Source organism: Parus major, chromosome 28 (genome assembly GCF_001522545.3).
Source record: "Parus major isolate Abel chromosome 28, Parus_major1.1, whole genome shotgun sequence".
Lineage (NCBI taxonomy): Eukaryota > Metazoa > Chordata > Aves > Passeriformes > Paridae > Parus > Parus major.
In genome coordinates, this window is record NC_031797.1 from 1,009,095 (window position 1) to 1,024,403 (window position 15,309).

General features: G+C 59.6%; 1 protein-coding gene across 1 annotated transcript; it reads right to left on the reverse strand.

Moving 5' to 3' along the window:
* Positions 1-3,646: 3,646 nt before the first annotated feature.
* MEX3D (mex-3 RNA binding family member D) lies at positions 3,647-15,303 on the reverse strand. Its single transcript, XM_015651991.2, has 2 exons — positions 15,229-15,303; positions 3,647-5,049 (listed from the first exon to the last, which is right to left on the reverse strand). The coding sequence occupies exons 1-2, from the start codon at positions 15,287-15,289 to the stop codon at positions 3,797-3,799; spliced, it is 1,314 nt and encodes a 437-aa protein (XP_015507477.1). The 5' UTR covers positions 15,290-15,303; the 3' UTR covers positions 3,647-3,796.
* Positions 15,304-15,309: the final 6 nt, after the last annotated feature.

Genomic DNA, 15,309 nt, shown 5'->3' on the forward strand with positions numbered 1-15,309 from the left:
CCCCTGCCCTGTCACAGCCCCTGCCCTGCCCTGTCACAGCCCCTGCCCTGTCACAGCCCCTGCCCTGGCACAGCACATCCCTCTTCCTCCAGGCTCCATCCTCATCTCCATCAACCCCTAAAGCCGCTGCCCATGGAGGAGGAGGTGATTTCCCCCTGCAGGGGGGCACACGGACCCCACATCCTTGCCGTGGCACAGGATGTCTCCAGGCAGATGGTGAGGTGAGAGAATGCCCTGGGAGCATCCCTGGGGGGCAGAGGGGAATGGCTGAGTCCCTCTGGGAGGTGCTGGGTCCTCTCCTGCAGCTCTGGGGAGAACCAGCCCCTCATCATCAGTGGCGAGTCGGGTGCAGGGAAGACGGCGTTGGCCGAGTCACCCTGGGGTTCTTCACCGAGGTCAGGGGCTCCTTGGGCAAGGAGCTGGAGAAGCTCCTGGGCTCCATCCCCCTCAGGGAGGAGGGTACCCCCAGTCCCCAGACTCTGTGTGGGGAGGGTTGGGTGTCCCTGCAGCCTCTCCTCGTGGCCTGGGTCCCTGGTGTGAGGCTGTGTCTGTCCTCTCCCTGGAAAACGAATGGCAGGGACTGAACCTCCCCAGAGTACCTGGAAGTCTGGGCCAGCTCAAACTCCTCTCTCCCTGCTTAACCAGGCATTTGGGAATGCAAAAACAACCAGCAGCTGCTTTGGGAGGTACTCAGAAGTACTTAGAGATGGGATTTATCCAGGAGAATGTCACAGGGTCACTGTCTAAACATCCCTGCTGGAGAAGTCTGGTGTCACCTTCCAGGTGGCTCCCTGGGGTGGCACAGGGATGGAGCCCCAGCTGTTCTTTCTGAGCATCCCAGGGGGATGTGACCCCGGTGCTGCTGAGCTGAGCTGGGAGAGGGAAAGGTGTCCCCTGGCCCCAGATCTGGGGCTGCTGAAGGGTGGCCCACAGTGACCTGACTTCAGGGTGACTTTCCTGTTCCTCCACAGGAGAAGGAGGAGATGAATTATCACATCTACCAGCTCTCCCTTGGCCACCCTGCCTGAGCTCCAGGGTCTCTGTGAGTGTCCCCACCTGTCCCCACAACCCCCATCTCTGCCAGCCTATCCCACACTGGGAGAAAAGGGTAAACCCCAAAGGACATCGCTCCCCCTGCCCCACCTGCAGCCCTTTATGGCCATTAATTGCTGCTAATTGGAGAGGGAGGGGATTCTTTTCCCTGCCCCTCTTTGCCCCCATTCTGCCCCCCAGGCTGGAGGAGCTCCTGGGGGTGCTGGGACAGGACCCCACCCTGAGATCCCTCGCAGCTCGGGCACCTCGAGAGCCCTGATTCAGGACAAGCCAAGGGTCCCTGTAAGAGGCACCCCAAGACCTCACTTGGGACATACAAAGAAGCCTCATCAGGCACCCCCAACAAGAGACACCCCAAACTCTCACTCCTCTCCCATCAGGGACACTCCAAGATTCTGTTGAGGACAGCCAAAGACCTCTCCTGATTAGGACACCCCAAAACTGTCCTCGTTCAAGGGCAGCCAGGTCCCTCATGCAGGGCACCCCAAGGACCCCGCACAGCCCCTACTGCCCTCGTGACAGGGACTCCAGTAACGATGGAAATCAGTCACCCTCACACCTCTGCTGCTCTGGCACCTCTGGCTGCTCCCCCTGCCCACGGGTGCTGCTCTCCAGGGGTGTCCCTGTGTGCCATGGCCACCTCCTGCCCGTGTGTCCCCACAGCCCTGGGTGCTGCTGTCAGCAGAGCCCTGCTGGCCCCACGTGCCTGAGTGGCCGGGCCAGCCCTGCAGGGCCAGAACAAAGCCCTGGTGACCAAGGCCCAGAGTGGGGACAGAGTGACAAGGGGTGTCCAAGTGAGGGATGATGTGTGTGGAGAATGGTTTGGGTTGGGAGAGACCTAAAAGCTCATCCAGTGCCACCCCTGCCATGGCAGGGACACCTTCCACCATCCCAGGCTGCTCCAAGCCCCGTCCAGCCTGGCCTTGGGCACTGCCAGGGATCCAGGGGCAGCCCCAGCTGCTCTGGGCACCCTGTGCCAGGGCCTGCCCACCCTCCCAGCCAACAATTCCTTCCCAATATCCCATCCAGCCCTGCCCTCTGGCACTGGGAGCCATTCCCTGTGTCCTGTCCCTCCAGGCCTTGTCCCCAGTCCCTCTCCAGCTCTCCTGGAGCCCCTTTAGGCCCTGCAAGGGGCTCTGAGCTCTCCCTGGAGCCTTCTCTTCTCCAGGTGAGCACCCCCAGCTCTCCCAGCCTGGCTCCAGAGCAGAGGGGCTCCAGCCCTTGGAGCAGCTCCGTGGCCTCCTCTGGACTGGCTCCAGCAGCTCCACGTCCTCCTGCTGTTGTTCCCCAGGGCTGGGGCAGCTCTGCAGGTGGGGTCTCACCTGAGCACAGGGGCAGAGGGGCAGAATCCCCCCTCCCCTGCTGCCCACGCTGGGGGCTCAGCCCAGCACAGGGATGGATTTTGGGACTGTCCAGCAGCACCACAATGCCTGGAGCAGGAGCGTCTGTGGGGACAAGAAGGGCAGATCCAGAGCGGGGTCACCCAGCCTGGACAGGGACAAACCCACCTGTGGGAGGTGGCAAATGTCCCCACTGGCTCCTGCCCCTGCCCCCAAGCTGGCACCTTTCTCCCTGGGCCAAGGAAACGGGAACAGACACCAAGAGGCTCCAGGCAAGGAGACACGGTGGTGAGAACAAGAATTCATATATAGTAAAAAGTCTTTATTAAGAAGGCTTTGAAGTCAAAAAATAAAACTCTTGATACAATTTTCATAACCGTCAAGTCAGCTCAGCAAATATATAATCAGTACTTTAGCCATGTAAGGTTAAAGGTCCGTTATTTTCTTTTTAAAATAAAATATATTTTAGTTTTTAAAATTTATTCAATAAAGTACATATTTTCCTATAAATTCCCTACATATACATAAAGAGGTAAAAAATAAAAAAATAAAACAAAACAAAACAAACAAAAAAGAAACTAAAAACCCCCCAAACCCAACCAAAGAACACACAAAAAAAAATAAACAAAGCAAAAACAACCCAAAAAAAAAATACAACCCCCAAACCAACCCCAAAATAAAGTGGAGATAGAAATCTGTTTTTTGTGACATGGTGTGTTAACTGTGCCCCCTCCATTCCACAACCTCCTGACCTCACATCACACATTTTTGGGCATTTTTCACATTGGCAAAATACAAGATAGACCTGCATTACAAAAAAAAAAAAAATATATATATATATATATCTTTATAGAACCACTGAGAATCATCAAAAAAAAAAAAAACTACATACAAAAAGAACCACAAAAAAAAATTATTATAATAATAATAGAATGATTTTAAAAAAATAAAAGACAACCCTTGTGTGTCCTAAAATAAAAAGTGCAACCGGACCTTTTCTTTCTGGTTATTTCAGTTTGCAAACGGAATACTGGTATTTGGGAAGGACTGGTGGAGAACAGCCGGGCTCCCTCCCCAGGCCCACAGCCAGGTGAAGAGTTAAAGCTATTCTGTAAACATCAGAGTTTCCTCCTCGTGGAATTCACACCCCTCTTTCTTCATCCTCATCCTCATCCTCATCTTCTTCTTCGGCCCCTTCGTCCCCTCCCTCCCGACCCCCCGGATTCGGCCTCCCCCCGCCCCCTCTGCGCCTCTCCAGCTCCTGCCACCGCCTCTCCCCCCTCCCCGCCCCGTGCGCCCATCGCATCTGTTATTAAATAAAAAGCTCGATTTAAACAGTAGAAAGTCCTTAAAACGCCGTGGTGTTGGGGTGGAGGGGGGAGGCTGCCGGGCCAGCCCCCGGGCTAGGAGAAGATGTGGATGGCTTGGGTGGCGGGCACGTGGCACGCGGGGCACTGCGGCTGTGCCCGGCCGCAGATGCGCAGGGCACACTCCATGCAGAACAGGTTGTGGCCGCAGGGCACCAGCGCGGCCATCACCTCGCTCTCCAGGCACACCATGCACTCCCGGGAGCTCTTGCGGTGCCCGTCCGAGCTGCTGGAGTCGGTGGGCGAGCCCGAGGCGGCCGAGATGCTGCCGGGCAGCGAGGAGGAGGAGGAGTAGCCGGTGCTGTTGGAGAAGGAGGAGAGCGAGCCCTGGGCAGGCAGCCAGGCCAGGGCACCGGTGGGGTCACTGGGGATGCGCCGAGCCGAGGGGTGCTCCAGCCCCGCCGCCCCGCTCTCGGGCAGGGTGGGCGAGTGGCGCGGCGTGGCCGGGCCGCTGTTGCGTCTCTGCGAGCTGTTGATGGAGGAGCAGCTGCTGAAGGCTTGCAGGGGGTTGCCCGAGCGCTCGAAGGGTGACCAGATGGTGGTGGTGGGCGTGGTGAGGTCGAGGGCCAAGAAGTCGAAGCCGAAGTCGCACTCGTCGGAGCCCAGCGGGGCCGGGGGCTCGCTGAAGGTGCTGTAGGGGCTGGTGGGGCTGGCGGCCGCCACGCGCCCGCTGTAGAAGGACTCGGTGGAGCCGCTGCCCAGGGAGCTCAGGCTGTCGTTGCGCAGCGCGGCCGAGGGGCGCTGGGCAGGGTGGGGGGCCTTGGCCCACGGGGCGGCCGCGCTGCCCTGCAGGTCGAGGCAGACGTCGGTGCCGTTGGAGTGGAAGTCGTTGTCGGCGTTGACGTCGATGAAGGAGCCTGTCCGCATGGTGATGTGCGCCTCGATCTCCTCCCGCGCCCGGTCCACGTTCTCGGGCATGCCCGTCACCTCGAACACCGGCTCCTTGTCCCGGCTGGGCGTCACGATGTACGTGTGCGTCTGCTGCTGGATGCGCTTGATGGTGGCTCCCTTGGGTCCCACCACCAGCCCCACCACGCGGTAGGGGACCCTCACCTGGATGGTGGTCTGGCCTGGCAGGTTGGGGGGTCCCTGCATGGCCCCCGTCAGCCCGTTGACTTTGTTGCGCGTGGCCCGGATCATGGAGAAGTGCTCGGCGGCCGAGAGAATCTCCCGCTTGGCCATCTCCACGTCCTCCTTCCTGCCAGTGACGATGAACACGGGCTCCTCGCCCCTCACTGGTGTCTTGATGTACGTGTTGGTCTTGGCACGCAGGGCTTTGATTTTGCAGCCTGCAGGGCAAGGAGAAAGGGGAAAAATGACACAACGGCACCGAGGCCTCACGGTGACCCTCTGCTCACCCAGGACGGGGACACGATGGACCAGCAGGAACCTGAGGGTCACTCTGCACCTGCAGCATGGACACCCTGGGACAGAGAAGTCCCCTCCGGCCTCCAAGGCAGATGGGGGCTCATGGCTCAGTGCTGGCTTCTCCTTGCTCCTGGCACTGTTCTGACCCTCAGGGGTTGGGGATCAGCAGGATGGGTCCTGCAGGCCTGCTCCAGAGGGCTGGGACAGGAGGCCATGGGGGCACCATCAGGGCCACGGAACAGGTGAGAAGCTGGATTCACTCCAGAGGAATTTAAGGAGGTACAAGGAAAAAAAGATGCCAAGATGGAAAGGAAGGGAAAAGCTGTTTGGATCCTGCAGGTCTCACTGACCCATCTGAGCCACCAGCTGAACCTGAGGAACAGCCCTGGATGCACTCCTGGAGGGACAGGGGAGCTGGACCTCCCCAAGGCAGGGGACACAGCCACCCCCTCCCCACCTTGTCCCACGGGAGGGCTCCCCAGTGCCTGGGCTGGGGCAGGGGTGCTCCCAGGGCTCCTGCTCTCCCTGTTCTGGAAAGTCCTGCTTCCCCTGCAGGAGGAACGTGATTCAGCAGGCAGAGCTGCCCATGGCTGGCTGTGGGGCTGTGAGATGGAGCTGCAGCACCGTGGGGCCCTGGGCACAGCCCTGGGCACGGCCCAGCTGGGTCCTGGCAGCATCGTCCAGCCAAAGGCTCCAACTCTCCTCCAGGACCACTTTGCTCTGCTCCACTGAGGAGCAGTCTGTGGCTGCCAGCCCAGCCCAGCCCCACTCCCTGCACCCCCAGCCCTAATTGCATCCACTCTTAACGAAGTCCCCACGAACCAAGCACAGTGTGACCAGAGCTGAGCTCACTGGCACACAGCAATGAGTGACCTCGGTCTGTCCCCTCCCACCCCTGAGCTTTGCAGGCCATCCAACACAAAGCTGGGAGCCAGCAGGGATGGAGGGTGCTCCACTGGAGCCCTGGGCTTGTCCCTGTCCATGGCAAACGCTGCTGCAGATCCCTGTGGATAAACAGCTCGACTCCTCCGGGCACAGCCGAGCAGCTGCAAGTGCCTGCTTGGCTCCTCTGTGAACAGCTCAGGGCAATCCTTCCCCTCCTCCTCTTCCCAGACGCTCCCTGAGGAAGGGCAGGGCTGCTCTTCCAGCTGTGAGGCTGGAGAAGGAGAGGCCCAGAAGGCTGAAGGGCCTCAGCACATGAAAGATGCAGAGCTGCTGGAGCCAGTCCAGAGGAGGCCATGGAGCTGCTCCAAGGGCTGGAGCCCCTCTGCTCTGGAGCCAGGCTGGGAGGGCTGGGGGTGCTCACCTGGAGAAGAGAAGGCTCCAGGGAGAGCTCAGAGCCCCTTGCAGGGCCTAAAGGGGCTCCAGGAGAGCTGGAGAGGGACTGGGGACAAGGCCTGGAGGGACAGGACACAGGGAATGGCTCCCAGTGCCAGAGGGCAGGGCTGGATGGGATATTGGGAAGGAATTGTTGGCTGGGAGGGTGGGGAGTATTGGGTTTCTATAGCCAGGTTTTGGTAGCAGCAAAGGTTACAGGGGTAGTTTCTGTGAGCAGCTGCCAGAAGCTTCCCCTGTCTCCAGCAGAGCCAATTTCAGGCAGCTCCAGGATGGACCTGGCACTGGCCAAGGCCCAGCCCAGCAGAGATGGTAGGGACACCTCGGGATCATGGATTTAAGAAGGAAAAAATGTCTTGTGCAGCTGCAACTTGGTCTAGAGAAGAGCAGGGTTAGAAGGAGTGAGAGGAGCAGCTCTGCAGACACCCAGGGCAGGGCAGAAGGAGCGGCAGGAGCTGCCCCAGGCACCGGAGCTGAGATCCCCCTGCAGCCCCAGGAGGAGCCCACGCTGGAGCAGGGACATGCCCAAAGAAGGTTGTGACCCTGGGGGAAGCCTGAGCTGGAGCAGGGTCCTGGCAGGGACCTGCAGACCTGTGGAGAGAGGAGCCCATGCTGGAGCAGGTTTGCTGGATGCACTTGGTGATCCTGAGGGGGACAAAGGCTGGGACAGGGTGTGGAGACCTCTGTCCCATGGGAGGGACCCCACACTGAGGCAGGAGAAGATCTCCAGCTCCTCTCCCTGAGCAGCAGCAGGAACAACGTGGGATGAACTGACTGTGATCCCCATTCCCATCCCCATGAGCTGCTGGGGGGCAGAGGGAGAGCCCAGGAATGAGGGAAGGGGAAGGTGATTGTAAGATTTTACCTCTCATGGTCCTGCTCTGATTTTGTTAGTAATAAATTCAATTAGTATCCCCAAGTTGAGTCTGTTTTGCCCTTGACAATACTGGGTGAGGGATCTTTCCCTGCCCTTATCTCAACCCATGAAACCTTTGCTGTATTTTCTCTCCCCTGCCCACTTGTGGAGAGCAGTGATGGCGCAGCTTTGGTGAATGTCTGGAACCAGGCAGAGTCAACCCACCACAGTGAAACAGGCTGTGCCTGCTCCATCCCTGGAAGTGTCCAAGGTCAGGCTGGACGGGGCTTGGAGCAGCCTGGGATGGTGGAATACCATGGCAGGGGTTGGGACTGGGTGGGATTTAATGTCCCCTCCACCTCAAACCATTCTGGGGTTCTGTGACTCAGCCAGGGCTGGAATGGCACAAGAAGTTGAGTCAGGTCTGTCCCAACCAGGTAAATCACTGCAGGGTCTCAGGAGCACCTGGAGAGCAGAGGGAGAACAGCCTGGATCAGCCCAGGTGTGCTGCACTGTGCATTGAGCCTCGTGGATGACAAGAAGTGAGAATGTCAGAGTGAGGGAGCAGCAGGAGCTGCCCTGGCTGCCACAGCCAGGCCCTTCAGCACCACCAACCCCTGGCACGTGGATTTATGGCACAGTGAAGCGATGGCCCAGGGACTGGGGCAGGGCAGAACCATCGAAGGTGACATTTACTGAAGCCAGTATCATGTGCCAGCTCCTACAGGGCTGTCCTGGGAGAGGCACCTGCAACTCCCACGTTCCTCTCCTGGTGCCTGCTGTAAGATCTGCCCCTGCTCCACTGCTTGGCAAAGCAGGACAAGCCCAAGGCAGAGGGAAGAGGCTCTGCTGCTGCCTCCCATGGGCAGCAGCCTCATGCCCAAGGTCCCAAATTCATCCTTTGCAGCATCACAGAATCATGGAATATCACAACTTGGAAAAGACCCCCAGGGATGGAGCCCAACCCCTGGCCCTGCCCAGACCCCCCAANTTGGGGGGTCTGGGCAGGGCCAGGGGTTGGGCTCCATCCCTGGGGGTCTTTTCCAAGTTGTGATATTCCATGATTCTGTGATGCTGCAAAGGATGAATTTGGGACCTTGGGCATGAGGCTGCTGCCCATGGGAGGCAGCAGCAGAGCCTCTTCCCTCTGCCTTGGGCTTGTCCTGCTTTGCCAAGCAGTGGAGCAGGGGCAGATCTTACAGCAGGCACCAGGAGAGGAACGTGGGAGTTGCAGGTGCCTCTCCCAGGACAGCCCTGTAGGAGCTGGCACATGATACTGGCTTCAGTAAATGTCACCTTCGATGGTTCTGCCCTGCCCCAGTCCCTGGGCCATCGCTTCACTGTGCCATAAATCCACGTGCCAGGGGTTGGTGGTGCTGAAGGGCCTGGCTGTGGCAGCCAGGGCAGCTCCTGCTGCTCCCTCACTCTGACATTCTCACTTCTTGTCATCCACGAGGCTCAATGCACAGTGCAGCACACCTGGGCTGATCCAGGCTGTTCTCCCTCTGCTCTCCAGGTGCTCCTGAGACCCTGCAGTGATTTACCTGGTTGGGACAGACCTGACTCAACTTCTTGTGCCATTCCAGCCCTGGCTGAGTCACAGAACCCCAGAATGGTTTGAGGTGGAGGGGACATTAAATCCCACCCAGTCCCAACCCCTGCCATGGTATTCCACCATCCCAGGCTGCTCCAAGCCCCGTCCAGCCTGACCTTGGACACTTCCAGGGATGGAGCAGGCACAGCCTGTTTCACTGTGGTGGGTTGACTCTGCCTGGTTCCAGACATTCACCAAAGCTGCGCCATCACTGCTCTCCACAAGTGGGCAGGGGAGAGAAAATACAGCAAAGGTTTCATGGGTTGAGATAAGGGCAGGGAAAGATCCCTCACCCAGTATTGTCAAGGGCAAAACAGACTCAACTTGGGGATACTAATTGAATTTATCACTAACAAAATCAGAGCAGGACCATGAGAGGTAAAATCTTACAATCACCTTCCCCTTCCCTCATTCCTGGGCTCTCCCTCTGCCCCCCAGCAGTTCCTGGGGGTGGGAATGGGGATCACAGTCAGTTCATCCCACGTTGTTCCTGCTGCTGCTCAGGGAGAGGAGCTGGAGATCTTCTCCTGCCCCAGTGTGGGGTCCCTCCCATGGGACAGAGGTCTCCACACCCTGTGCCAGCCTTTGTCCCCCTCAGGATCACCAAGTGCATCCAGCAAACCTGCTCCAGCATGGGCTCCTCTCTCCACAGGTCTGCAGGTCCCTGCCAGGACCCTGCTCCAGCTCAGGCTTCCCCCAGGGTCACAACCTTCTTTGGGCATGTCCCTGCTCCAGCGTGGGCTCCTCCTGGGGCTGCAGGGGGATCTCAGCTCCGGTGCCTGGGGCAGCTCCTGCCGCTCCTTCTGCCCTGCCCTGGGTGTCTGCAGAGCTGCTCCTCTCACTCCTTCTAACCCTGCTCTTCTCTAGACCAAGTTGCAGCTGCACAAGACATTTTTTCCTTCTTAAATCCATGATCCCGAGGTGTCCCTACCATCTCTGCTGGGCTGGGCCTTGGCCAGTGCCAGGTCCATCCTGGAGCTGCCTGAAATTGGCTCTGCTGGAGACAGGGGAAGCTTCTGGCAGCTGCTCACAGAAACTACCCCTGTAACCTTTGCTGCTACCAAAACCTGGCTATAGAAACCCAATACTCCCCACCCTCCCAGCCAACAATTCCTTCCCAATATCCCATCCAGCCCTGCCCTCTGGCACTGGAAGCCATTCCCTGTGTCCTGTCCCTCCAGGCCTTGTCTCCAGTCCCTCTCCAGCTCTCCTGGAGCCCCTTTAGGCCCTGCAAGGGGCTCTGAGCTCTCCCTGGAGCCTTCTCTTCTCCAGGTGAGCACCCCCAGCCCTCCCAAAAGCAGAGCAGAGGGGCTCCTGCAGCTCCACGTCTTTCTTGTACTTGGAGTGATTCAGCCCAGTAGGAAACCTTTCAGATGAGCCCCTGCAAACCATCTCCAGAGATGGCCACATCCCTGTGAGGCTGCTGCAGGGTCAGGGTCATGCCAAAGGGGGCTGTGGAAAGGACCTGGAGCTGCCTGGAAGTGCTGCTGAGCTCCCAGCCAGGCAGTGCCAGACCTCAGCCCAGCAGCAGCAGGAGGCATCCACACATTCCCCTGGCCCTGGGCTGCTGTGCAGCACCAATGGCAACAGTGCCAGACTCTGCTGCAAGTCTCCACTGAAGCAGCTTTAAAGATCCAAATAAAAACAGCCCAAAACCAGGGGCAGGTGGAAGAGACAGACCCAGGGATGCTTCAGCCCCAAGAGCCCTTTGTGAACAGAGCCTGGGTCTCTCCAGAGCCCGAGAGCGGCTCAGCTGCTGTGTCACATCTCTTTGGTGGAGCTCTGAGTCCCTGTGGGCACAAACTCATCCTGACACCCCATGGCTGCCAGCAAACCCCAGCACTGCAGAGGTCTCACCCCAACTCCAAGTCACAGCCCCCACAGTGCCACCAGAGCCAGCTCTGCCTGCAGGGACAGCCCCGATGCGGGGTGAGCAGCCCACTCCTCCCAAACCTGTCTCAACTCCATCCCCTCTTCTTTCACCCTCTCCCCATCACACACTGCTCCCATTACACTCCACTTTGTAAGACTGTCCTGGCTGAACCCATCCCACCTGCTCTTGGGATGGGACATTGGTAATTTCTGACAAGAAACACAATCCCAGGGAATTTTTCCCAGGATAATGTGGTGATGGGGGCAGCACCCAGGAAAGGTGGCTGCTCGCCCTGGACATCCTCACATGGCATCACCAAAGAAAACTTGTCTCTCTGTGAGAAGCCCCAGACAGATCAGGGCTGAGACCACTGCAAGAGCCCATGAAAACTGGGAGAGAGGGCTGGGAAGAGCCTCTCCATCCTCTGTGCTCCAGTGACCACGCTGGAGGTGACAGATCCCACACAGCTCATCCACACCCTGATCCCAGCACGGCCTGGGCAGCCTCTGCTCCCACAGCAGGTGCCTCCTGCACACAAGGACAGAGCCAGCTCATCCCCTTGCCCAGACTGCATCTGTGCTTGACCAAGGAGGTCTGTGCTGGCAGTGCCCAGCTCTGAGCTGGTTAAACCCAAAAAGCACCAGCAGAACTTTTCTGGAGGAGCCTCTGATGGCACCAGGCAGGAGGACGGTGCCATCAGGCAGGAGCCACATCCCATATTCCCCAAGTGTGGGAATCCCCACATTCCCACACTTGGGAAGCCTCTGATCCAGAGTTCTGGAGCTCCCGGTCCCCTTTGTTACCAGTGACTGGCACAGGATGGGCAGGGACTGGGGCCAGGTGTGGAGGGGAAAACGCTGCACCTCCATCACAGCTCCTCTCCCCTTGCTGAGCGCTCCTTCCCAACTCTGCACACAGGAATGAACTCAGCCCTGCTGCTGGAGGCGAGCACATCACACCTTGGCTTCTTCTCCAGACACTGCAAGAGCAGGACAGGGAGGCTGGGCTCTCCTCCTCGGGACACAGTGTGCAGCCAGTGCCAGCTCTCAGATGTACAGGCACATCCTTCAGCAACCACATCCATCTGTGTGACCAAGCTCAGGAGTTCCCAGCTCTGTGTGACCCAGCTGGGAGGAGGCAGCCGGGAGGATGTGCCAGGTGCCTCCAAGGACACGGCACCTGGGCAGGAGACAACAGAGAGCAGCAACCCAGGGCTCTGAAATGAGAGGATTCCTTGCACCCGTGTGATCCATGGTGAGGTTACAGGTGCCCAGGCTGGCCCAGACACGCCCATGGTCACCCTGTGCATCCTCTCAGCACTGGAATGCTGCAGAGTCCAGAGGTGCCATGTGCCATTCCTCCCTGGATCTACCCTTTGAGCATCCCAGCATCTTCTATAAACAGCAACTCCCCTTTTGTGGAGCTGTGCCAGTCCCCAAGTGTCACAGATGGGGAGAGGAGCTGTGGCTCCATCCCACAGGAGGCACTGGTGTGGGAGGGGAGAGCAGACACTGCTGGAAATGCCCCTCCAAAGCTGGGACAGCAGGAATCCACAGCAGCAATCCCACATGACAGTCAGGGCAGCTCTAACACCTGCCCCGTGCTCCTGGTGTGGTGATTCCCGTTATCCCCACGGCTCTCTCTGCTGGATGGCAAGAGGAGCCCACACGGCTCCAATCGTTTTGGAGATGGTTCCTCCCTCAGCAGGAGTCATGACCGGGCTTGCAGGCGAAGGCACAGCCAGGGAATCCCGCCCGGCCACGCAGCCATGTGGGCAGCGGGGAGAGGAGCCGCAGATCCTGGCAGGCAGCTGCTGCTTGGTGGGGTCACCGATGCCAGTCTGGACGTGGGGTCATGGCAAACACTCCTCCAGCTCAGGGAAGGAAACACCAATTTGATTTAGAGAACAAAGATATATCTGATGGGCCGCTGCTGCTCCTTTGTGAAAGGGTTAAATTAGGTTATCTGGAGGAAAGAAACTGAAGAAAAGAAGTAGGAGGAGTCATCTCCAACTGCCTTCGTCCCATCTCAGCCTGCCCAGGACAGGACATCCATGTGTTGGTCCTGGCTTCCAGGACCTCCCTGGTCCCCACGTGCTCCAGCAGCCAGGTCTGGGCAAAGCAGGACAGGTCCCAAAGTGCCCCAAGGTGTGTGTGGAGAGATCCTGAGCCTTGCCCCAACTCCAGCCCCTTCCAGGGCACTCAAGATGCACAATCTTCATCCCTTCCAACGTTCCAGGTGTGATGGCACCACAAATTTCTGCTCCCTGGGTCACAACCAGGCTGGGCAGTGAGGGAGTGACAGGGACACGGTCTGGGTGACCTAACCCAACCCTGCAGTGTCACCAGCTGCACACACTTTGTCACCATGATGATGATGGTCCAGCCAACACCCTAAGGCTCAGCTCTACCACCAGACCCAGCTGCCACGGGGCTGAGGGAGACTGGGGGGGAACGGGGAAGCAGAAGGACCCAGGAGGCAGCACAGGGTGAGAGAGAGGGCTCTGCTCAGTGTGAGCCCTGAGGAATAAGCTCGGTATTGCTCAGGCAATACCTGAGCAATATTACATCCTTGCCATAATCCAGCTGCCAGCAGCACAGAGAGCAGCTGGAGCACAAAGACACTGCTGCCAGCCCGTGCTGCCACAATCATCACCCATCCCACAATGTGACCAAGGGTACCCAGCGCCCCTCCTGAACACAAATCCAGTGCAGGGCCAGCACACTGCATCCCAGCAGGCCAAGACCAGGAGAGGGGCAGGAAACAGAAGGGGAAACTCCTGGAGAGGGCAGCAGGGTGCTTCAGCTCACAGCTGGCCCCAGGTCATCTCCAAGCCCACACGGTGCCCCTCAAGCACCCCTCCTCACGCCAACATAATAATTCCTCTGGCAGTATTTTTTTCAAAAGTTTCACGAGCTCGTGAAGCTTAGTGAGCACCCAAACTCCGCCGAGGTGTTTGGGCAGGTACTGGCTGTGCACCAAACTGCTCGGGTGCTGGAGGAGCAGCACCGGGGTCTCACCACAACGAAACACCCAGGAGAAGGAAGGCACCGACCGGCAGCTCCCGGGCCAAACGCAGCCATTCCCCCGGCAGAACCAGCGGGTTCCCAGCAGAGCCCAGCCCCCGGCACAGGCTCGGTTTCAAGCCGCCGGACCCCGTGGCTCAGCAGAGCCAGGACTCCATCCAGCCCGGGACGAGTGGGAGAATCCCTGGGAGCGGTGCCACGCTCCGCTCCCCCGGCTCTGCCCAACGCTCGGCCGGCCCGGGGGGACCCCACAGCCGGGGGGACCCCGCAGCCCCGGGGGGGACCCCACAGCCCGGGGGGGACCCCACAGCCCGGGGGGGACCCCACAGCCCGGGGGGGGACCCCACAGCCCGGGGGGGACCCCACAGCCCGGGGGGGACCCCGCAGCCCGGGGGGGGACCCCGCAGCCCCGGGGGGACCCCCGAACGGGGCGGCGGGACCGCAGAGGGGTGCACGGAAAGTTGGGAGGCCGGGAAGCGGGGCCGGCTGGGAGGCAGCGCAGGCCAATGGGAAGCGCAGAGCATGATGTCACCGCGCTCATCACAGCATGGCTCTGGCTAACAAAGAGAACAATGAGGCTGCCCAGTTCCCCGCTTCCCCCCTGGAAAAAAAGCCCCCCGACCCCCGGGCCGCAGCCCCCCGGGCAGGGAGGGGTGGGAGCCGCCGGACGAGGGCAGGGCTGGGGTGCCAGAGCCCACAAGGGCAAAACACCCCGGAGGTCACGCTCCCTGCCAGGGGATTCCTGCCGGGATCCCTGCGGGCAGCAGCTCTCTTCCTTTTCCTTTTTTTTTCCTTAAATCCTCCGCCCCGAGTATTTTCTTTTTTATTTTTCAAGGTGCAAGTTTGGTTTATTTGGTATGTCCTGGAGACAAAGCCCACTCCAGGCACACCCACCCGGCGGGGGCTGGGGCGTCCCTTTGTGACAGCTGAGTGCGAGGGGCCCGCGGAGCTCCGGCCACCTATAAACGAGCGGGTTAGTGACCATTTCTATGGGATTTATCAGCAGGATTTGTAAACGAAGTCTGAGATAAGGGACACCGTTTACACGCCGGGTCTGAGATACGGAGCTGGAGGGGAGGGGGCAGAGGCACAACTACAATGAAACCAAAGCTCTCGCCTCGCTCCGTGTCCTGGCAGCTCCCACGGACTCGCGTGGCTCCCGGGAACTTTCCGTGGGCACCCGGCGTTCTCCCACCCGGCCCGATGGAGTTTAATCGCTATTTCCAGGCAGTTCGGTGGGACCGGCGCGGAGCGCGGCTCCCGGGACCCGCGGCCGACTTTCGGGGCCGAGGGATCTGTCGCCGTTAAGTTTCCGCCTCCGCACGGAGACAAAGCCCCGAAACTGCCCCAAATCGCGGCGGGCCGGCGCGAGGGAGGAGGGTCCCCGTGTCCCGCCGTGTCCCCACGCCGCGTTACCTTGCCGGCCCACGATCTCGGCGACGTGCTCGGAGCTGGGCACGGGCACGCACTCGGTCATGTTCACGCTCTTCTTCCTGC